Here is a 24,241-nt window from a genome sequence, read left to right as displayed (position 1 = left end):
CATTTATCTTCCAGACCATGATTTTGAGAAATGCCTGAATTCAATTATTGCTTGTCCAGAAAGTTGTACTGGGAAAGAAAAATACTAGAAGAGTAATCCAGTATGGAATAGTTTTCTTTCTAGTGACCAAGAAATCTTTTTTTTTAAAATTTGGAATGTGTTAAGTGGAGTGTCATAAGACATTCCTTTTCTTGCAATAACATCACTTTTCCCCATAAAAAGTCTACATAGCCCTAAATAATTTATGCCATAAGATTATTTCCTGCATGTTAAAAGACTAGCTGTATGCTATCAGAAGGCAAATCAGCAGCAGAATCATAGGTCATGTTATAGAATCACAGGGATGGAAGGGGTAATTTAGACAATGGAATCCAACCAGGCACAGATATTCAAATCAAATTATCCTCAAAAGAGGGACAGCTTAGTCTTGAATGAGATTGTTTTATGGATATCAGAAGCACAATTCTTTAACTCTTTAGAACATTCAGAACAAACCAATTTACTGGTTTGAAGAACTGGAAAAAGTCCTAAAAGGCAAAGTACTAAATTAGATGTGGCCACAAAAAGAGGAAAAGCGGTTATTCATCCAATTAACAGTTACAAGTGTGCCTCTTAAACTCCAGTGATTATCAATATAAAACATTTTATTCTTTAAAATATCTTCATAGAAAAACAGATCTGGAGGAAAGATGTTTTCAGTGCTTCTGTTGCTCAGATGGTAAATGCAAGTAAAACGAATATTTAACCATCTCATACTTCTACCACCTTCTCTTTGAGTTTTATGTCAAAAAATTACTTAATCCGGCCTGCTGCTAAGATTTTCAGATACACAAACATGTATAGCGCTATATTCTGAAAGTGTGGAATCTTTTAGGGGACCATTATTGCAAAATGTTGCAGGTACTGTTGACTTGACATTATTTTCCCTCTATTAAAGACCTATAAAAATTGATAATGAACCTGTCCTTTATATTGCTAATATGCAAACACTATTTATTATGTACAATGAGAAGTTTCTAATATACTACATTATCATCTACCAAATTCACTCAGTCCATTCTTTTTCCAGGCTATCATCAACATGGGGTGCTTGCAGGATGAACTTTGTAAATAATAAACAAGGATAAAATGGAGAGGCATGTATTTGGATAATAAAAGCTAATCATTAAAATACATTTTAACTCCCTCATTTGTTTTTTTAAGTCAAGATCTTTGCACTTTCAATCTCTTGCACTTGATGATCCTTACCATTTGCTGAATTCGATGAAAAGTTTTCCCGTGGAAACTGAAAGCTTGTTCAAACAATACTTTGTCTTCAACCGTCCATTCATCTGGGAAGGGGGTGAAGTTGGGTAAATCTGCCAGGGATTTCTCGATGTTATGTTTGTGCCAAAACAACATCCCAAGTGCCTGCAATGTGGGAAGATGTTTACATTAAAAATACCCAATCACAACACAGATTTTGGTGGTCTGGTCTGTTTTAGATACTTCTCAGCTGTCCTCTGTGAGGACCGCATTCTTACTACACAGAAAATTACGGTGACAGAAGGAAGCAACGCAGAGATTCTCTTTTAATATCACTTGTGACCTTGTAGACATAGGACTCTTTATAAGCACTATTACATTACAATGCTTTCTTTTGAAGTGATGAATAATACAGAACACTTTAATCTAGAAATGCTGCAAAAAAACACAAAAGGGTCTGAAAGCTGTGAAGGCATTATCTTTCTTCTCCACTAATGCACTATTGTATGGTAACTATCCATGGACTTCCAAGGTGTGTGTGTGAGAGAGAGAAGGGGGAGGTCTTGAGGCCACTGGTGCAAATTACTGCATCATTTTGACATCATTGTGATTTGGAACATTAAGTCTACAACAGATATAGAAATAGACGTCATCGCTCAGTTGTTAATCTTCAAGTTAATAGTATAATATAGTGTTTGAAATAGCCCCCTACAATTTGTATTTAAGAAAACTGGACATTCTGCGAGAATTAATGATCATTATACTCACAATTAAAGTTGTGAGCATTTTTGAGCAATGAATCCTCAAAAATGCTCACAACTTTAATTGTGAACATAATTTAATGAAGAAATAATTTTGTTCTATATTATGGATGCATTTTATCTAGTTAATTAAGAGAAATACTATTCTGTTTCATCAGGCTATTTTTGAGAAATGTAAATAAAGGATGTCTGGAAACCGCATTCCATTCTAAATTTTAAACTAATTTCAAAAGTCTGTTAATTCCTGTACAGAGCAGCACAAAAAGATAGCTCTACTCCAGTACACAACACAGTTTCTGCAAACTATTTAATTCTGCAAATCAATGAATCTATATGAAAAGGGGCCACTTATTTAAATAAAATTAAGCAGGCATTCAAGCTTACTCAAGTAAAATCTTCTATTTCAATCAATAGCTAAAGTATTTAGTTGAACAATTCTTACTTTCTGCATTCATATAGAGAATCCACATAACCTGGACTCACAAAACTTTGACTCAGATAATTCGAAGTAAAATTATCATTTTACTTTGGAGATAATTTGCCATTGGAGTTTCTCAGTCCACCAAACCAATGCTGTTATTCTACTCTCCCCCTACTACTTTCCTGACCCCACATCAGAATTCCTACATGAGAAATGGGTTCTGACTCAGAGTGAAGAAAACAGAACAGCTGACAAGAAAAACAAAAAAGCTAAAGAGAAGCACCTACAAGTGTATTAGTGCATTGCCTAAAAACTTCCAACCTTTATGTGTTAGAGGTTTATATGGACTGTTCATATGGGGGGGCACTCTCACAAAGTGATGGATATGGTGAGTTGAGCCAATTCTAGAACATCCATAGAGAAGGCAAAGCAAACAATGCAAATCCGGTGCAGTCTTTGCAATCCCTGAAGTCAATGAATTTTTTCTGAGCTCTAAGTGGATGCATTACTGCAAATATAACTTAAGGCTGGCAGTTTGCTGAATGCAATTCATTTTTTTTAATTAAAAGAAAATTAGAGAGGGACAGAAGCTTGATAACAGCTGTACATCACTTTAAGTAAGGTCATGGGTGAGTTAGACTATCTATAACTTAAAGTGTGTGGCCTTAGAGCAACACAAAATTGATGATCTGTAATTGGGCGCACTTCTGCCTGCCTGCCAGCTTGCTTCTTCCTTCACCTTCCAACACCACAATGTTCCTGGGGCAGAGAAGCATGCAATAGGTTTTCCTTCCAGCTGAAACCCATTTGGTTTCAAAACATATGAAGGATGTTCTTAAAACCTAGGGCATGATCTGCTTAAGAAACAGAAGATTATTCATTCTCCTTCACAACATAAATAAATAGCTGTCTAAGTGTGTTTAGGAAATCTTCTCTGGAAATTTTCTACAGAAAGTATTCTCAAATCTGTTTTTAGATATATAACATTTTGAATAGGCAGAATTAAAATGACTGCATAAGGTTTTACATATGCAAATATCTGACACACTAAAAATATAGTAACATGGTTAATAAAAATCACCTAAAGCCAAAATCAACACATTGAAAGTCTCTACAGTTACTTCTGCTTCTCTTTTACATCATATTTTGTATTTACCGAAAATAATAAACCCACCCCTGCCCCATCTGGAGAAAGGGAGAGAGCACATTTAAATATTTTCCAACTGTTTATTACCTGTTCCATGTTGTACCCATGTTTTTCTTTTGCAATAGCAATGTATTCATCCACTGAAAATAGAAAATAAAAATAAAAATTAGAAAAACAAATCTATAAAGAAACAAAAAATGCTTATCATATAGCAAAGGTAACAATTGCATCTAGATAGTGAAATCTTTGGGAAGCTTAAAAACTATGGCCCTAGCTCCGAAATCAAATACTTGAAGCTAATTTATAACTTTTTTTATTTAGAATTTGTTAACCAAAGGTTTCCAGTTTGAAGATGCTATAAAGATAAGCACACCCATGTTTTAATTCTATTCCCCCACACATATATCAGAATGAGATAAATGTTATCATTAATATGTTGTCTAAGAATTACTAATCACTCTACAAATTATGACAATGGTTTCAACAAGCAAATTTCCAGTTTAAAAAATACAACATACAAAATAGGGGAAAGGAAGACGAAGACAGGTGCTTATGCTAGACATTTCATAATCTTGCTACTTTATCTGATTGGATAAAGTGGATCATCCTGACTCTATCCTTCAGTACAACTTCATTCACAACTTTTAACTTCCTAGTAGATGGACAGAGCCATGGCATATTTTCTTTTGTGCCAGAGCAACTTGCAGCTGGTTTTGTGTATTCTTCCAAAATGCCAAAAAAGAACAGAGCTTCCTGCTGCTAGTTGTTCACAGATGAAGCCAAGATGGACTTCCTACATCATAATGTTTTTCAGGAGCAACAGGGGGTAGACATTTCCAGTGGTCTATTGGAAAGGAATAGCCAACTGTTTTGGGACATGTTTAAATCTGCAGATGAAAGAATGTCCTTAGGAAATATAAGAACTGCCACCCTAAGATTGATCAGTAAATTTAGCTGAAAGAGATGCCTGTTTAACTGGGGTGTGTGTGTGTGTGTGTGTGTGTGTGTGTGTGTGTGTAGATATTTTGCTCTACTGTAGTACATCCAACTGTAGTAATGCAGAATATACCATTCATACATTACAAAAACAATGTGAAATGTTTTTATTTTGTAAATCAAAAAGGCGCAATAGTTTGAAGATGTGGCCAAGTCCATATTGTTGCCATCATGGTATAGCAGTTTCTTTATCATTATTATAACTAATACAAGTGACCAAAGACAAGGAAGAAAATCCCCTTATATTTGCCTTGTAGTAGGGAAAAAAAGGAAGAGCAAACTTCCTACTAGTAGGAAGAAACATCAACAGGACTGGAACAGTGATAAGATGATCCTCCGGGGGAGAATCTCTCCCCCAACCCTACCCTAACTACAGAAAATCTCATACATACACAATCTTGTTGCCACTCATCAAATCAAAATTACAAGTTTGCATTTAAGAAAAGTATTTTAACCATCACAATCTCACAGAAACAAATCCAAAAGAGTCAGCTGAGTGAACAGATTTTTACTGGGGTGATATCAAAAAAGCAGGCTTTGTTTCCTTCATCTAATCATCTCATTAATTCCACACTGCAGTGCACACGGCCCAACATTTCGGCTTATGGTTTCTCCTCAAGATTTGAAGCAGCAGTAAGGATTAAACAAAAAGAAAAGTCTTGAAAGTGAGTCCAAAGAACTAAAATTGGCATGATACAGATCTGCCCAAGTACGTAAGTTCATACTTTTTTTAAGTGCTCAGATTCTACCATTTCATCAAGAAATTTAAAAATAACTTATTAAAACATTGTGACAGATAACAAAATATAATAGCAGCAGCTTTTGATGGACTAACTTTGCATTAAAATGCCTTCATACCTCAAAACCCCAAGTTTACTTCACAAGGTAAGCAGGAATAGAATTAACAACTGATTCCATCAAAGCTTTTTTTTTTTTTTTTAAGTCTTAAACTTGTCACAGAAAGTGACAACTTTCTCAGGGAAGGAGCTTTAAAGACAGTCTAAGGCTGCATAGTCTGTGTGTATGGTCTCTTACTCACTACACATTATACAACTATAAATTTCATCCTCCAGATGTATTGAAACTACTGTATAATCCTCAACTTCTGACAATTGAACAAAAAAATATGTTAAGTGAGACAGTTAAGTGAATTTTTCCCCACTTTATGACCTCCCTTGCCATAGTTGTTAACATAGTTATTAAGTGAATCACTGCAATTAAGTTAGTAACATGGTTGTTAAGTGAATCTGGATTACCCACTGACTTTGCTTGTAAGCAGGTAGCAAAAGGGGTCCTCATGACTGCAACTGTTATTAATATGAGTTAATTGCCAGTTGTCTGGATTTTGGTCACGTGATCGTGGGGATGCTGCAATGATTGTAAGTGTGAAAAACAATCATGTCACTTTTTTGAACTGTTGTAAGTCAAAGATTATCTGTACAAGGAGCTTGCTAAGTAACAAGGAGCTTGCTAAGAACTGTAGTTTTAAGACAGAGGTCTCCAAACTTGGCAACTTTTAAGACTTGTGGACTTCAACTCCCAGAATAGGAGCTAGGAGTTGAAGTCCACAAGTCTTAAAGTTGCCAAATTTGGAGACCTCTGTTGTAGGAGGTCACTGAATTAGGAAAGAATCCTGTACGCCAAGCTTCCATCAACAGGAATCTTTGATTAAATGCTTCACTATCAGGCACATTATCTTCTAAAAAGGCCACAGAGACATGAAAGAAATGTCATTCAACCATAACATACTGAAGGACCTTACATTCACAGGAACAGGACCAAATCAAAGACGATGCACTAACTCTCTCTGACAGTTATGACCTTGTATCAGGATGGGTAAACACAGACTCAGACCCAAGCCAAACAAGAGGGTGTGATTGGGCTGATTGATTCTTGGGAGGGTACCATCTTTGGTTTTTGACAGTTGTGATCTCCCAGATAAAGCAGGTTGACAATCTAGGAGTTTCCCTTGTCTCTAACTCCAAGAGCAGATGAAGATCAATGCCAGGAGGGCTGTTGCACAGTTTTGGCTGATGTACCAGTGGTGACCTTATCTGGAGACATTCATTCATGCTCTTTTCATCTCTAGATTAGATTATCGTGACTCACTTTACATAGGGGCTGCTTTGAAGACTACCTGCAAATTTCAATTGGTCCAGAATTCGGCAGCATGCACTATGCATGGTCACAATACTGCACCTTAGACCTCTGCTGGAGTTTCATTGGTTACTAGTATTGGGTGTTTTTTTGGGGGGCGTTGGAAGGGTGCCTTCCAGGGGTGGGATCCGACCAGTGTAACTACCAGTTCGGTGATTTTACACTTTGTGCACGCTGGCACACTTTGCGCGCACACGTGCCTGACGCATGTTGCGCACACATGTATATTGTTGTCATCTAACTGCCTGGACAGCTGAGCAGTGCTGCGCGCGGGTGCACAGCGGTTGAAAAAGCACTTTTTTCCTGCTTTTTCAACTGCAGCTGTGTCACGCAAAGCAGCTGAGGTTGAAAACACAGGAAATAAAGGTCAGGTAAGAGCCCGGGCGGGCGGGTGGACACCCACTCCATTACATATTTTAATCATTTGCAACATTTATCCAGCATTTTTTTCTATTTTATCTGAACACAAGTGCTTTTCTCTATTATTTATTCAGCAACTAGTAGAATTGCTAGTTGCAATACTTAAAAAATAGACAACAGGAAGCTTGTTTAATACTATTAACATCTGATCTCTCCAAAGCTATAGGCAAACTAAAAACCAATGTCATGTACCAAAATACAAAAGAAATCCAGATTATTATATAACAGCAGACTTACTTCTCAAAAATGCAGTCTAAAATAATGAAAACTGGCTTAAAAAACAGTCTATAAGGATCATTGCTGTCTGAGGGGAAAAACAGAACCCAGAAAGTCCAGTTGCGTCTTGAAAAAGCACCTTTGGGACAACCATGTGACCTTGATGACTGAGAATCTCCATAGACCAAATGTATTAATTGTTCATAATTCAGCAGATTTTTCTCTTTAAGACTATAAAGTTTTCATCAATACCAGCTACTTCCTCAAGATTTTTTAAGTCAGAATTTTCTCGGATGAAATAAGTCACTCTACACTGCTATTGTATACTTCTAAACCTTCTATTTGCAACAAATGTCTTCTTGGAACTACAAAATGGACAGCAGTTGCTTTTTATCTGTTTTGCTTGTATCAAGTTTTTAAAAAATATTGCACAATTTTTAAATGTTATTTTAGCACAATATACATTTTTTTCCTGCACTTTCGATCCATGCATGTCTTGATATACCTTTTGAGCAAAGAGCAATACTGCAAAATTCAGAAAAATATCTAAATGAGAGTAAGCTCTGGTCTATGTAACTACCCAAAGAAGCAGAGCTAATCTGCTTAAAATCTGGGCCAACGTTCCTAAACATCTTTAAACACATATGAAAGATGAATATATATACAATTACTCTCTAGGTAGAGGTTGAAACCAATTGACGAGTACTGATATTTTCTTTCTTACCTGCAGTGGAAAGCATAATATGGGAAGCTTAAAAGGGCTGCAAGTATACATGCACAGATATGCACTGAATTCATTATTCAAAATGCCAGGCATGCATGTCACATAATAGAAGTTTTTCACATTTACAAACATTTGAATCCATTTTCAGTGATTGTCTAAGCTCATTTGTTAGCATTATACCATATTTTTTCTCTCTAATCTTTTTAGCTCATTATGTTAATTATGAAAAATTGAAAGCATAAGTAACTATCAGCAATCGAGATTAATTAAGGAATAATCAGTAATTTTTCCTAAACACAAGTCCTCACTAATTTAAAAAACTACTGCATACTAGCAAAGAGCTGGCTGCTTAAGGACTAATTTCCGAAAGGCACAATAAATGCACTCTGCTTTACATTTGGAGTTGGAATGTTGAAGGAGTTGTTGTGTGTTGTAATCTAGATTGTGACTCTGATATTTTTCAGTCAACATCCTTTTCCTGTACCAAACTATAAACATAGCTTTTACAGGTAGTTCTTGACTTACAACAGTTCATTTAATGACCGTTCAAAGTTACAACAGCACTGAAAATGACTTATGACTGCTTTTCACAGTTATGACCTTTGCATCATCCCCTTAATCACGTGATCAAAATTCAGATGGTTGGCAACTGATTCACACTTATGACCGCTGCTGTGTCCCAAGCAAAGTTAATAGACAAACCAGATTCACTTAACAACTGGACTGCTAACTTATCAACTGCAGTGATTCACTGTGGCAAGAAAGATCATAAAATAGGGCAAAACCCACCTTAAAAAATGTTTCACTTAGCAACAGAAATTTGGGGCTCCATTATGATCCTAAATCGAACACTATCTGTACTCATAGATAGAATAGAATTCTTTATTGGCCAAGTGTGATTGGACACACAAGGAATTTGTCTGGTGCAAATGCTCTCAGTGTACATAAAAGAAAAGATACATTCGTCAAGAGCCAAGAATCGTAAGGTACAACATGTAATAATAATCATAAGGTACAATAAGCAATCAAATCATTATACCCTTTGTGTAAGGCATCCAGAAAGTATCCATGCTATCAATCATTCTGAGACATTTCTCTCCAATTGATTTATTTAGAAACAGATCTGGCATGTCAAAGGCAATTTCCCAAGTGAAATTATTTTCACGCGTTACACAGAATCCACCTTCTTTCCTCCCACTTCTACACTTCATAAATCACGAGAACCAATTAACTGCCACTGGAATTTCTTAATACGACATATAGAATAACCTTGAACTTTTCAACTCCTCTTAAAAAAAATGTGGCAGCTGAATTTTAAAGCTGATAGGCGTCCCCCCTTGAAAACTCCTCCTCCTAAAAGAAAGGGGGGGAAAAAACAGATACAGGGGTTAACACATTTTCAGTTGCCACTCTGCTCCTTTTAACTGATTTAGTCCTATTCTGCCCAGAGCTCAGCCCCTTTTAACTTTTACCTTCCCAAATCTGTGCTCTTGCAGGTGATATGAACCATACTTCTCAGGAGCCGGTACCTTCCTGAGCTTGTGAAGCTTGTTGTCTTTGATAACGAGAGGGGCCAAAACTTCATACATTCATAGCATCTCAGAATCAAACACGGCACTATCAGAATCCATCTTAATATACACAGTGCACTAGTTATATCTCCAACACTGACTCATTTGTACATTTCACATATATTTTGTTTTAAATGTGTACTTATTTGTGTGCAGAATGCCCAGTATTTTCTAATGGAAAAGAATGGAAAAGAAAGCCAGAAAATCTACAACATCAAGTAATGGAAACAGGACTGAGAGTGATCCAGAGGATGTGGAGACATTCAATGCTAAGCATGTGGATATAAGAAAGAATAGGTTAAATTGTATGACTCAAGGATCCCATTGTCTCTATCCAAATGCACAGAGTATGGGGAGCATACAAGTCAAACAGAAAGACAAATATTTAATACTCATTTGTCAAAATTAGTGGGATGAAGGTCAAACCTGAATGGTGTGATTTCTTCAAAAAAAAAAAAAAATAGACCACACAAAATTGGACAGTGTGAAGGGATATGTGAAGGAAGTGTAATTATATGTAAAGATACAGAAATTTGAGCACAACAATAAATCTAAAAGTATTTGAATAAGAATACATAGAAGAAACAACATTTGGATAGTGTGCTACAGACTACAGGCAGACCTTAAATCAGGAAAAAGATTCTGATAATGACCTCCTAGTTACTGAACTTTCAAGGAGTGGAGACATACTAATAATGAAAGACTAACTATCCAAGTATATGTTGGAAAACTAACCCAGTCAAATTAAAAAAAAAATCTTTGTTGGTTCCTGATATCAATTTTATTTTCCAGAAAGGAACAAAGAAATCCACTATTCTGAAACTAATCCTTACCAATAGGAAAGAGCTGGCTGAAGAGCAGTGGGAATCATAGGAAAAGGTGAATCTTGAATTTTTTTGTCCGTTATGTATTTATATTTAATTTAATTAAATGCTTTACAAAGGTTAAACAATGTAGCAAAAAAGATTAAAAAAGTAAAGTTATATAAATTAAGTGAACGAGATACAAATTTTTCTAGAAAGTTTAGTACATAATTGATTAATTAATGATGAACCCATTGAATGTATCAATATAGGAAACAAAACAAAAACAAAAAAAAATCTCTAGGCTGTCAAGAACTATAGCCAACAGTATGGATCACCAAATAAAACCATACACTAGATTGAATTAGAACTGAAAATTTGTTCTTGTTTAAATATTCCTTGAAATTGACACGTAGATCCATGTATTAAGTAAGATAATATCCTGGTAGTGTTTAGCACGAGCAAAGTTAATTTAATATACTTAGAAGAAATATATGGGTTAATAAAATGTTATAAGAATATTATAGGTTGAAATGAAAATGCAACTTTTAAAATTTGTTTCAAATTGTTCAGCTTTATAGCAATGCCACCAAATATGAGGGGGAAATCTGCCCTGTTCATTACTTTTCCAACAATTTTTCATAAATGAATTATCCCTTTAGCAATTAAAACTGGAGTGATATACCAATAATAAAGCATCTTATACCAATATCTTTGTCAGATGCAAAAGATCATGTCCACACATGAAAGTCCAATTAAATTCATTTATTGCTATTCATGCCTGTGCACAGGAATATTCTCAACTAACAGTCGGTATCTACTTGGAGTTAGATATCGGTCAACAGAATTCAAGGGAGTTTGGACTTAGCTCATATGACTACATAAGGATTCTAGGCTAATTCCTCTTCTAGCTCCACCCCAGGTTCTGCCAGTCCTTCTCCTACAGTTTTCTAAATACAGTATTTGGGATAAATTTAATATTCTGCTTCCATTGAAATATCTAGTTGTTGCATCTGTATTATTGCATTCTAATTCTACATCCACTTAATCATACAATCTTTAAATTATTTAGATATGGAGTACTACTGCACCAATAATTTATAAATCAAGTGTAAAAATATTTCAAACTATATATTATAAGGTTTTTTAATTCAGTCACATCTCTCAATATTCCCTCTTGTTTCTCCCATTCTTTTAGTGTTGTGCTATTTATTTGGAGGTTTGCAATCAGTCAAACTACACCATCATAAAATAAAATCATGCCAACAAATTAAGTTTCCAGTTTCCTTAGCAATATCCTCTTCATAAAAATGGGCATTTAATAGCAAAGCCCCTCTTGTAGAAACTCTAGGATTTGAGCCACTGATGGATAGATGGGATCAGTTTGAGACTTAGTACACCATTTCCAGAAACTGGACTACGTGGCATTGTAGATGCAAGTCGTTGAGGGACGTCTGGCAGTTTGGATGGTGGCGATAACTCTGTCGGAAAACTTTTCACTCTTCAGATGTGTCCAGTCAACCTCCAGACAGTCAAGTGCAACCATTGAGGGTCCAGATGTTGAAGGGGTCCCTGGGTTAGTAAAACCCTGTCCGACGGAATTCTCCATGGTGTTGATAAGGATAGACTGCGGGGGTCTGCAAACCATGGCCGTCTGGGCCAATAAGGAGCTATTAGCAGCAGCTCCGCCCTCTCGTCCAGCAGCTTCTGGATGACCTTGGGGATCAGAGGAAGTGGTGGGAATGCGTACAGAAGACCCTGGGGCCAACGGCAGCGGAGCATGTTGAAGTTCTCCGCTCCTTGCGAGGGGTACCTGGAAATGAATCTGGGGAGCTGAGAGTTGAGGGGGGAAGCGAACAGGTCTACCACTGGCTGCCTGAATCTCCTGAAACAGGGTCGGATGAAACAGGGTCGGATGGAGGCGCCACTCCGATTGATCATGGCCCTGCTTAGCCAGTCTGTCTGTGTATTTGACAGGCCCAAAATGTGTTCTGCTCTGATGGAAAGTAGGTTGCTCTCCACCCAACGACACAAGTGCTCCGCTTCCCGCATGAGGTGTTTCGACTGTGTGCCCCCGTTTATGTGAGCTTTGGCTCTTACGTTGTCGGTCAATATTAGTATGTGTTGATTGCGTACCTGTGGAAGGAAACTACGGAGATCCAGGTGTACTGCTCGAAGCTCCAGCCAGTTTATGCTGCACGACTGTTCTATGGCGGACCAGCGGCCTTGGGTTGTGAGCGATTGAACATGAGCTCCCCATTCAAACAGGCTGGCATCGGTGGTGATGGTAAGCCTGTGTGGCTCTTTGAAGAGGCAGCCTCTGTTGATGACTGGTCTGGTCCACCAGAGGAGAGATATGAGGACCTTTGATCGTACCTTGACCTTGTATTTGGAGTTGCTTCGGTCGGAGCGCTGGTTCAGGAGCAGGAACCACTGGAGGGATCTAGGACGTCACCTTTTCTGATGCCAAGTAAGATAGATTGCAGGGTGTGCATTTTAAACTTGAAATATACTAAGAAACGGTTGAGACATTTCAGATCTAATATTGCTCTCCACCCCACCCCACCCCCACGAACTTTTGGAAACAAAAAAAAGATGTGAATAGAAACCCCGTTCTCGCTGGTTGGTGGCTACTGGTTGGATGGCTCATATGTCCAGTAGATGTTGGATAGCTGTTTCCATGAGATTACGTTTAACCGGATCTCTGGAGAAAGGCATGACATGAAAAAATCTGGGGGAGTGGACTGAAACTCCAGCGCAAGGCCAAATCTGAGCGTGTCTCTGACCCAGGAATCAGACATTGAGGAGTCCCATTGGTCCACGAATAATTTAAGGCATCTGCCAATGGGAGTCGGGTCAGGGAGTTATCTTGGATGCCGAAAAGACCTGTTTCCTGCTCCTCGAAAGGATCTCTTGGATTGACCATCCCTTCTGCTCCTATCCCCGAAGTCGGACCTGTCTGGCTGCTGCCCTGGTCTGAATGATGGGGGTCTCTGGTATCTGGGTGAAAAGAGTCCCTGGTAAAAGGGCCGAAAGGATCATCTCCGAAAGGACTGAGGGTTTCTAGAATCTGACTTCCGAAAAAGGGAAGATAGAATTTTCTTTTTGTTTCGGGTTTCAATTAGTAGCGGATCAAGGGAAGGGCCAAACAGTCTGTCTCCCACAATAGGAGATGCATTAGTGGGAGACAGTGAAGCGCTGGAGGCATTAAAGCCGGAGGAAAAACGGGCCGAGCTAGCCCTTTGCAGGGCCCATCAGTCTGACGCGTGAGCCATCAGAGCAGCCACGGCCGCCTCCTTCTTTACCAGTTCTTCTCTCATCTTCTCAAGTGTTGTATACAGAATCTGTAGCTGAGCTACGTCTGAGTTGTTTACCAAATTTAAGGAGTCATAAAGTCAAGCTACTTGACAGTAGATCTATGATTCACTGTTGAGTCTTAGTCAGAGGATCCTGACAGCTATAGTGCACTCTCCCAAAGAAATCAATTTCCTTTTTCTTGTTGTAAGGTGCATGTAGTACGGGATCTCTGTCACATGCTAGATTTGAGAGAACACCAAATAATGGCATCTTCATAGCAGTAGCTACCAAGTAGTTAAACTAAGATGGGAAGGCAAGACAAGGGCTCATGGAAAGCCCTGATACCTCTTTCGCTCTACAGCAGGGCTGTCAAACTCGTGGCCTACAAGCCAGATGCGTCATACGCTGACCATGCCCATGCCCGGTTTAGCAAAGGGAGGGAAGTCACAATACGTCATGTGACTATGCTGTGATGACATGAGTTTGGCACCCCTGTTCTACACGCTCAGAGTGTCCTTCTAGACTTTCTTGAACTTTTGGAACCATTTACTCAATGACTCATGCCCTGGTCACCCTTAGAATGGATTACTGTAATATGTTCTACATGAGGCTGCCCTTGAAGACAATCTGGGTGCCATTCAAAGTGCTGTTTTTGATCTTTAAAACTCTATATGATGTGGAATCAGATTATTTGAGGGACCACCTTGTCTCAATCACATCTACTGCCACATCAAATCCAGCAGGGTTCCATCTACTAAAGAGTTCCATCATCAGGATCCTGAAGCTTTTACCTCTGAAACTTCATTTTCCTCAAGGTGGGGTTAGCCCCATCCATGCTAGTTTTCCAGAAAGCATTTAAAATATATTTCTTCCAGCAACCCTGGTGATCCCATGAGAAGCCTGTGTTATTATTCTCCCACAATCTTAATTTTCATATTTAATTGTTTTAACTGTTCCAATGGTTGTACCTTGCCCAGAATCGTGTTCCATGAGATAGGCAGTTATATAAACCTGCTAAATAATAAATAAATAAATAAATAAATGTTAGATGCCAAGCTAATTCTTATTATCCAATTTTAGAAAATTTGATATTTTAATCCCTATAGCTAGATTTTAGCTCCTACATCTATTGTACATTTTTACAGCACAGCGTCATTATGTGTTTATCTGAGCTTTTCTGCTGTCCCAGATTTGAATAAGAATAGCTAATAGTATTAAATAATAACCACCATTATGCTTTTAGATGACTGCACAATACTTACAGGGAACTATAAACATATTGTATAGTCCAACATATTGATTAAAAAGTTAAGCCTGTGCAAAGTGTCTTCTCACTTCCTCTCCCCACTCCCCATCCAATCACCAAATCCTCCTCCTCACCCTGCCGAAGACCTAAAGATTACTCCCCACAGTGGGCTGTTAAGATCTGAGTGTCCATAAACATCCAAATGCAAAGGGAGAGCAAGTAATCCTGAAGTTAAGCTACCATGGCACCATTATTTGATGAGGTACTGCAAGGAAGCACCAAGCACCTTGTCTGTTACGTGCCAAAATGCACTGAGAGAACAGGGTGACTTCAGGACACAGCAGCAGTTTCCACAGCCTCCCTGCATTTAGTATGCCTGATGCGGGTTCTAGCATTGATGGAACAATCAGAGGCTAAAACAGAAGCAAGTAGGATTTCTCATTCCTCCCTCCTTTCCTCCCCCTTACAAAATCCATTATCATGCAGGAGACCCAATGTAGATGGCTTGCATACAAATCTGAAATATCCTCAAGCTTCAGAAGACGGTGACAGCCTAAAACAAATATCAGGAGAAGCTTTAACCTTTTCTGTGAAAAAAACAGAGTAGTGCTATTGCCTTGCAACAGGAGGAGGAGGAGGAGGAGGAGGAGGAGGAGGAGGCTCCATTCAGAAGTGTTCAGTAGAGCAAGGCTGCCATCTCATGGCTAGTATGCAGACTCTTGATTCAAAAAGCCACAGTAAGTAGATTGAGGCCAAAACCGAGATAGTCAAAAGAGTAATCCGGGCCACGCAACTTGCAAGTTATCATGATGCACAGAATCGTTAGTACTGTATTGGAACCTGTCAATTGCAAAACAACTACCCTATTTTTGAAGCCCTGGGTAAGCAGTTTCTGATACAATAAAATGTATATTAAATGTCTGGCCAGAAAAACTGCAAATAACTCAGGACTATGTAATGTGATATTTTAATTTTCAAGCCAGTTTATTTCAGTTAATGTGTGCCACATTTTATAGTTTTATTACTGACCACCAGGCTGGGAACCAGATTGGAAAATGCACTCGATTTATGACCATAATTTTTTTCAGTGCTGTAGTAACTATGAACAGTCACTAAATGAACTGTTGTAAGTTGAGATCTTACTATATTGCAGTTAGGTAGTGCAGCGAAATATGGACTATGAAGGATTTAAATTATAATCGAAAACTACTTTTCTCTGGCATTTTATGAAACTGTCAGGCCAAGCTATCATTACAATTTTTAAAACAAATATCAAAAAATAATAACGAAAAATGTTTATCACAAAACTCATTATTTACCCAAATGAAAAGTAAAACAAGGTAGGGCACCATAAATTTTGCCAAAGGAGAACAAATGAAATGATCCCTATCAGGGTGCTATCAACTGAACATTGAAAGGAGATTCTGAGGTGATAAAGAATTAACAATGTCAGCAACTTATTTTGCATTCCTAAAATGACTTCTTTCTAAACAAGTTATCAGAAGCATTATTTTAAATTATTTTACTGATGGACTCATACCTTAAAGATCCCTTTATGCAGTAAATGAAAAATAGCTGCAACTTAAGCTACTTAAACCTACCATACTGGTATGGGATGGTATATCCATAACATTTGACCATAACTTCTGGATGGCAAAAATAGTAGCATGAATATTTAACTAGGATTGAAATTCGTCTATCTATACCCAGTTCTTAACATTACATTCTTTTTTTTTGAAAATTTTATTGATTTTTAAAAACAAACATAAACAAACAAAACATAAAATATAAAAACATCTTTTTTGAAACCAGCTTGATCCCGGGTTACATCTCTTCATACAGACACAAATTCAAGTTCATGCTCATTTTTTATATACCATTCCATATCTTATTACCATTCTACATTTTCTTTATAGCTTCTCCCCTCTTTTAACTTTCTTAATTTTATTTTATTTATTTCATCTCAATTCAGATCATTATACTTATATTCTTTGTCTCTCCTGTTTCAGCTATCTATTATCTTTTCTCATTAAACAAAATTTCTCCTGTAATCACTGATTGGAGTATGACGCCTTTATATCTTTCCCCTAAAATTATAACACTTAATATAATACATAACTTCCATTCGGATTCTGCTTGGTACATTCTAAAACTACACACTGTATTTTAAAAAAAGAAAAAATTATGAATATATAATATAATTAAAACAACAATCCATACCAATTCAATTCTATCATTAATATTAATATTCATTTAAATCTTAAACATTTTACACATTACTTTTCAAATAGGTATCATACTTCTATGGAAACACTTATAAACTTTCCATAGTTACTTACCCCCCACTTCACTTATATTTTATAAAACATTGAGTAATTAAAATGTTCCCATTCCTTCCTAATTCAATTTTCTCATTTATTTCATTTCATTTATTTTGTTCACAAAAATTTCACTGAATTACACTATTTTATCCCACTTTTTAATCATATGTTGTTTCCAATTTTCTAACATTATTTCTAATACAAATATAATACAATTTTATGTACCTTTGCAGAATCACTTTTTCAGTTAAATTTTCACCCATTATCTCTGAATAAATCCTGTTTCTTTACATCTTGCTCCAAACCTTTGTAGCTTCTCTTCCCTTCCTTCCTCCCTTGCTTCTTCTCTCTCCCCTTTTTACCCCCTTGTCTCTCCACCTCCATTTCCCTCTTCTGTATTCTTCTTTTCTGTTGCTTTCTAACATTATATCCACTTTTCACATTATTTTTCCCTTTTTTGGCTGTTTTTATGGGTCTTAAATTCTCCATTCTCTTTCCCCCCTTTCCTCTTTCTTCCCCAGATAAAGTTACTTGTTCATTAAAGATGGCTTCTTCTTTGTCCCAATCTTCTTGTTGCGCAGTCTTTTCTTGAAGTTTCTCATAGCTACAGATCGCCATTTCTAATTGAAAAACGGAGCCAAAAGAGCCCTTCCCTTCTTGTTCCTCTTCTTTATATTTTTTAAATTCCATTTTCAGTTCATCCACAACTGATGCCATTGTAAAGTTTTTTTTAAACAACCACCCAATTGTTTTTAGTCATTCAAATATAATTTCCAAAAGTCACAAAGTCACCAAGAAATCCAAATACACACAAGCTGTTTCTTTTAACACTTTCTTCTTTTTTCATTTTCTCTTCCAGGGGTTACTATTTAGTTGCAAAGTTCCAGTTAAAATGTATCTTTTAGAAGTCTTATTAAGATTTAACTTTAGATTCTTTTGAATTCCAGGCAGACTCCTTCCAAATCCTGCCCTTATTCTTTTCCTCTCCCTTCCCACTTATAGCAAAGAAAAAAAAAATTTAGTGTTCAGAAATCTTTGTTGTCCCCTTGGCATTTAATTATATTTCCAGTTTAATTACCTATTGGTGCCAAAGCAGATTTTTCCGATTTCTCATTCATCTCTCTTTGCTGTCAACGTGAGGAAGGAGAGTGGAAAAAAAAACTTTCCCCTTTCACTTTCATTCGCTGCTTCTGAGTCTTCTTTGGGAGAGATGTATCTTTTATAAAATTTAATTCCAGGATACCTTAGTTGTTGCTTCTTGTCCCGGTCAGCCAAAACTTTTACTTCTTAACTTCCTCCTGCACTTTCTTTTCCGGATGAGTGCTTCTTTGAGGCGGCCATTTCTGACAGCCGCTCTTACCGCCTTCGGGAAAGGGAGTTTAGCCAGCTGAGGAGGAAAGATGTGGCTTTCCTTGACCCTGCTGGGATCTCCCCACTCTTCACCACCTCTATGGGGTGGCTTAGCCCCGAAGCCAGCTGGCTCGGGGCGTTCCAGCGGTGAGCCCAGGCAGAAACCGCGCACGATCGCAGATTCCTGCCTGCCGCCGAAGCCCTGCAAACCGGAAGCCAACATTACATTCTTGACATGAAAAATCTGACATGCTTTTCAGACATTTATCCCATTTTAAAAAGATGATGCAATTATCTTTTTTGTTCAATATATACCATTTACCCAACTTTTGGATTGAGTAGGAATATTTATTTATTCTTATTTTATGAGCGTGTTTTTAAATCTACTGTACATTTGTCTGTACCAAGACAAATATAATATATTGGAAGAAAAAAATAAGAATTGCTTGAAGAAATAGCACATGAGATGCAAATGATGTATTTCATGGCTGTAGTATGAAAACATATAAAACTAAAAAGATCTCAGAGTAACCAGTGAATAGACAAGCAATTTGGGAGCCCAGCATAAATATAGTTCTTATCATGTGCTCAAGAAAAATGCCAGTTTGCATTTATTCATGTATAGGCAACTATATGCATAAATGTCATGCTCCCCAGGGTCAAACTAGATTCAATGGATCAAACCTGGGAAAAAATATTTAGCCAAATGTTTTGACTACACATCACTAGAAAAATAGCAATTGCAGTTCTCATGTAGTAACCACAATTGAGGCCGGCAACTTCATAATTAAGCAAAGTGGCTGCTAAGAGAAACCACAACTGTGCTAAGGATGTTACTTCAACTTTCCTCTGCCTTACAGATCTGTAAAGGTCATAAATGGGAGAATTCATCATAAAGGTACTTTTTCATCATTATCATAATTGTATATGGGCACTACATGAGGCATTCATTAACAAGGGCTACCTACCTGTGTTTCCCCGAAAATAGGGTTGGTCCACTTCTGCTTGCTTGCGGCTGCAACGGAGCAGGAAAGCCGAGAGACAGTGGGATGGAGCGGACAGGCAGCTGCAGGCTTGTCTTTATGTCTCTAAGCTTTCCTGGGCAGTGCATTGGAATCGCCTGCCTCCCCCGCCGCCTCCATCTGCTGCCGGTCCCACCAAGCAAAAATGAGCCTCCTGCAACTATCCAGCCACTCCAGCCCACCAACTTTTGACTTTCCCGCATCCCGCGTGGCACATGCGGATTGCTTGGATAGGTAATCAACTCACCTGCTCTGCACAGGCTGTGGCTACTGCTGAACACCATCGGCCCCATGCCCTTGCTGCCTCCGGTGCTGGCCATGCCCCCGATGATGCTCTTAACTGGGGCTTATTTTGGGGTAGGACTTATATTAGGAGCACGCTAAAAATTAGGCTAGGGTTTATTTTTTAGGTAGGTGTTATTTTTGAGGTATATTATTTTAATGAACAGACAGCTTTGCTCTGTCAAAATGCTTAACTCAGGAGGTACCAAGATGGTTTTCGTGGACACCATCTTCCTATATAGTTATCAAGCTCCCTACTCCATGAGTTTTTTTTTTTTTAAATCAAAACTCCCATGCTGCAAAGCCTAAGTGATCAACCTATGGTAACAGGATTGCATGTGCAATCCCAAATCCTTTCTGCAAGCTACTGGATCCTTCTTTGACTGATATTGCTGAAAAAACATCTTGTTATTTTGAAATGGGAAACATAAAGTATACTTAATCCCTAATATATACATAGTACATTTTATGAAAGGAAAAGTTGCCCCCCAATTCTGCCATTCTCCCACATATGATATGGCCCCATCAACTTTGCATCTCTTAAAGTTTCCCAAATATTAAATACAACATGTAGCTGCCAAAAGCTCATCTCCAGTATCCTTACTATTTTCAAAAACACCCCTGAATTTCACATAGGCCTCAAAAATAAGAATCATGGGTGGCTGCAACATAGCATTTCTTTCAAAGAGTGTAAGGAACATGCTAAAGAACTTTGGGAAGTTTTATCAAAATGGATGAGAAAATATATATAAGAAAATAATCATATCTAGTGTGTCCATTGCCTTCCCCCATGCCCAAGAAAAAAATCACAGGTAAAAATACAGAACCAGGTAAGTGTGACCTTTTTAGTTGCTTTCTGGTATATGGCTATTTTGTTACACAACATGGCCACTGCACATACCTTCAAGAACACATTTTGTGATTCTGTGAAACATCTGTAATATACGCTCAAAATTCCTTACATCACCACTATTTCTAAATAGCCTCTACAGTAGCTTCAGGTCTCAATAATAGGGGGGTCAGTTTAGATGTTCTTTCCAATTTTATATATCCATGATTGTCTAACTGTGCATAATCTATTCTACTGATATTAGCAACAGAAAAAAATATGATACTAATATGCCAACCCTACTAGAAAAAAGTTCTTTTTTACAATCCAGCAGGCATAGATTGTAAATGCGGATTATTGCAGCATGCACAAAAGAGCTGCTTTATGAACTCTACAGACATTCTTCAAAGGGCCCTGCAATATTTCTGTGCCCCAGCAACAAAACCTTCACCAAAGTCTGCACATTTTCAAAACCTTCCTACTTGCTAACATCCCAGTTAAAAATTGGGGTATTTGTTTTTTTAATGCCAGCATTTTCATTTGCTGAACCCAGTGTCTATTGCTTACAAAGTCCTTTAGAAGCTTAGGGTGACTGAAAATCCACCTCAGACAAAACCTAAAAATGATGCACTTTCAGTAGCATAGGAAGATGCCAGGAAATTTTCCAGGATTGGCTAGCACGTTAACAACTGTGCCTGATTGTCCTATTCACAGTTTGTTACCACTGCTAGGACTTGCAGAAACTGGTCTTTAATATGGAATGAGGAAGCCAACTCCTATAGCTCCCTTCATTGGGAGTGACTGATTATCTCTGCCACTGGTCAATTTTTCAACTCCTAGCGACCACCTAGATTTTCTCCGTGATCATCGGGAGTGAGCTGATAGAATGTCAGAAAGAAAATACATCAGAACAAGAGTAGTTGCAGAGGACAACATATGCCTTTAGAAGCAAGGAGAGCTATAAAAATCAGGAAGTCATTGAGCCAATAGAATCAGCAAAATAGTTAATGCAAAGCAATTGTACTCTGCAACACTAAATGCTAAACACAATTTCTTAATGGAAAAAAAATATTGTGCAGCAAAACAGCCCTTTCCACAGGAGCTTGCAGGCAGTCCTTGACTTAAAACCATTTGCTTAGTGACCGTTTGAAGTTACAATGGCAGTAAAAAAAAAGTAGCTTATGACCATTTTTCACTGTAGCAGCATCTCCATGGTCATGTGATCAAAATTCAGGCGCTTGGCAACTGGCATGTATTTATGGCCGCTGCTCTATTCCAGGGTCATGCCATTGCCATTTGTAATCTTCCCGGCTGACTTCCGACAAGCAAAGTCAGTAGGAAAAATCAGATTCACTTTATGGCTATACAATTCCCTTAACAACTGAATTAACAGTGATTCGTTTAACAACTATGTCCAAAAAAAAGGTTGTAAAATCAGACCAAAGTTACTTAACAACCGTCTTGCTTAGTAATGGAAATTTTGGGCTCACTTGTAGTCATAAGTCAAGGACTATCTGTCGTGCACATCAATTCTACTGCACCAAGTGCCCCATGCACCCACTTGTTCTCTTCCATCACGAAGCATTCAACAAGATCATAAACATACATAAACTGTATCCACCCACTTACTTGTACTCTTTCTTTGAGTTGTTTGCTATTGATAAGTATCTCCTTGTTTCTGAATTATGTACATCTTTTAAATACCACAATGTTACCTGCAAGTAACATTTGCTTTTAAAAATATGAAATAGTAATAAACAAAACATGAACTAGAAAAGACATGGATTTTAAATGCCAGAAATTATATAGATGCAATTCCATATTTGGAATAATCTCATATGATCACTTTACAACAACAAACACTGGGTCCCACAGATTTGCAATTAAAGTAAAGCCTACTTTTTAGTGTCTAAGATCCATCCCACACACATACCCTAATTTTCTGACGCTCCTTTTTCGAAAATCAAGTACAAGTCATTTAATTCCATTTTCATTTCTAGCCAAAGTAAATTTTATTCCTTCTTTTCTCGAATTGAGACTGAAAACTGAATTTAAATATGTTTGGGATAAACTCATGTCCATCATCACACAAACATTAAAATAAAAAATAATTTTTTAAAAAATAAATAAATAACTAAACAAAAAACAAACTCAAAGAGCAGACTTAATAGACCACTAAGTCTTTTTCAGCTGTCAGTTTTATATGTTTCTAAATGAAAATTCAACATTGGAATCTAGCTTCATAAATAGTTAAATAAATAAATAGAGCAAATCCATTATTCCAAAACATAGTATGTTATATTGTGCAAGGGCACATAATTCAGAAAGGAAAAAGTGGGAGAACAAGATGTGGGTGTGGCGGCCTAGCACTCAGATTAAATTGCGTCAAGAAGGTTGAGAACAATTAAGCCTTTTGCAAGAGAGTGAATTTCACATAGATCTCACTGCTGAAGATGCACAAGTAGCGAACACTTTGTCTTCCTCCTGGCATGTAGAAGAATAAAAAGGAGAAAAGAGATGGAACTGTTTTATAATGAACTGGGAAGGGAAACTGACAAGACAAATGTAATGGATTTTAATATGGTGTATTAAACTTAAGCTTTTGGCAAGAAGTAGACTCCCTCCCAAACTTTAAAATTGCTGGACATTCTTCACAAGCTACTTTTTCACTCACCTACTTCATATCTACAATGTAGAGGTCATATGCTGTCCCTCCTCTACAGAACTATATAAAGACTATTATAAAAACATAGTAACTTGCTTTGTCATTTACAGGAAATGAAAGAAGATTCCAGAGACACAAGAAGCCCAATATAAAACTTAATATATTTAAAAGACATGAAGTACAAAATTGGCAATTTAATTTTTTATCAACAATTAATATTGAACTCTGATACCAAGGTTTTTAGTCAGAAGGGGAAAGTTATCAGGCCACACTTTGTCCTCTATGTATTTAAGAGGACAAAGATAAATTCAGGCATAAGGTGTGGTCTGTTTTCAATCCAGGGATGAGCACCTGTGTTAGATATGCACCTGGTCCATAACCCTCTTTCTATGGCTTCAAACCTTCTCCAGTCATCATTATAAAAGCTGGCAGTATGTGTTTGTTGTCTTAAAACAGGGAAACAAATAAAAACTGTCATATACAACTTTAAAATATTTAACACACTAGTTTAAACTAGCACCAACAAACCCACCTGAGAAAGAAAGGCAGAAAACCTTTGCCACTTCTAAAGACAAAAGTTCTCCACTTTTGCAACATCATCATCTCACACGCTGGGACCTTTTAAGTATTCCTGGCCATCAAAAGGTTGTCTCCTAATGTTGTAATACTTGCAAAATAACATTTTCCTGTGGATCCAAACTTGTTGCATATGGAAAGGAGGTGTATTCCAGAACTCAAGCAAGCCATGACGGTACAAGATCTCCAAAG

The 24,241-nt window shown here is 37.4% G+C and overlaps 1 protein-coding gene across 4 annotated transcripts in view; it reads right to left on the bottom strand.

The window, feature by feature from the left end:
* The window catches only part of RCOR1 (REST corepressor 1), a 153,982-nt gene that overhangs the window by 43,779 nt on the left and 85,962 nt on the right, over positions 1-24,241 (bottom strand). For all 4 annotated transcript variants that reach the window (XM_026680210.2, XM_026680212.2, XM_026680211.2 and 1 more), the window contains exons 4-5: positions 3,662-3,714; positions 1,249-1,410 (exon numbers count right to left, since the gene is read on the bottom strand). In XM_026680210.2, the coding sequence (XP_026535995.2) occupies positions 1,249-1,410; positions 3,662-3,714 (215 nt within the window). The remainder of the gene's footprint in view (positions 1-1,248; positions 1,411-3,661; positions 3,715-24,241) is intronic.

This window comes from Notechis scutatus, chromosome 1 (assembly GCF_049901735.1).
Source record: "Notechis scutatus isolate UNSWTSFEM ecotype Mainland chromosome 1, rNotScu1.2, whole genome shotgun sequence".
In the NCBI taxonomy this organism is placed as follows: Eukaryota; Metazoa; Chordata; class Lepidosauria; order Squamata; family Elapidae; genus Notechis; species Notechis scutatus.
This window is presented reverse-complemented; position numbering and strand designations above follow the sequence as displayed.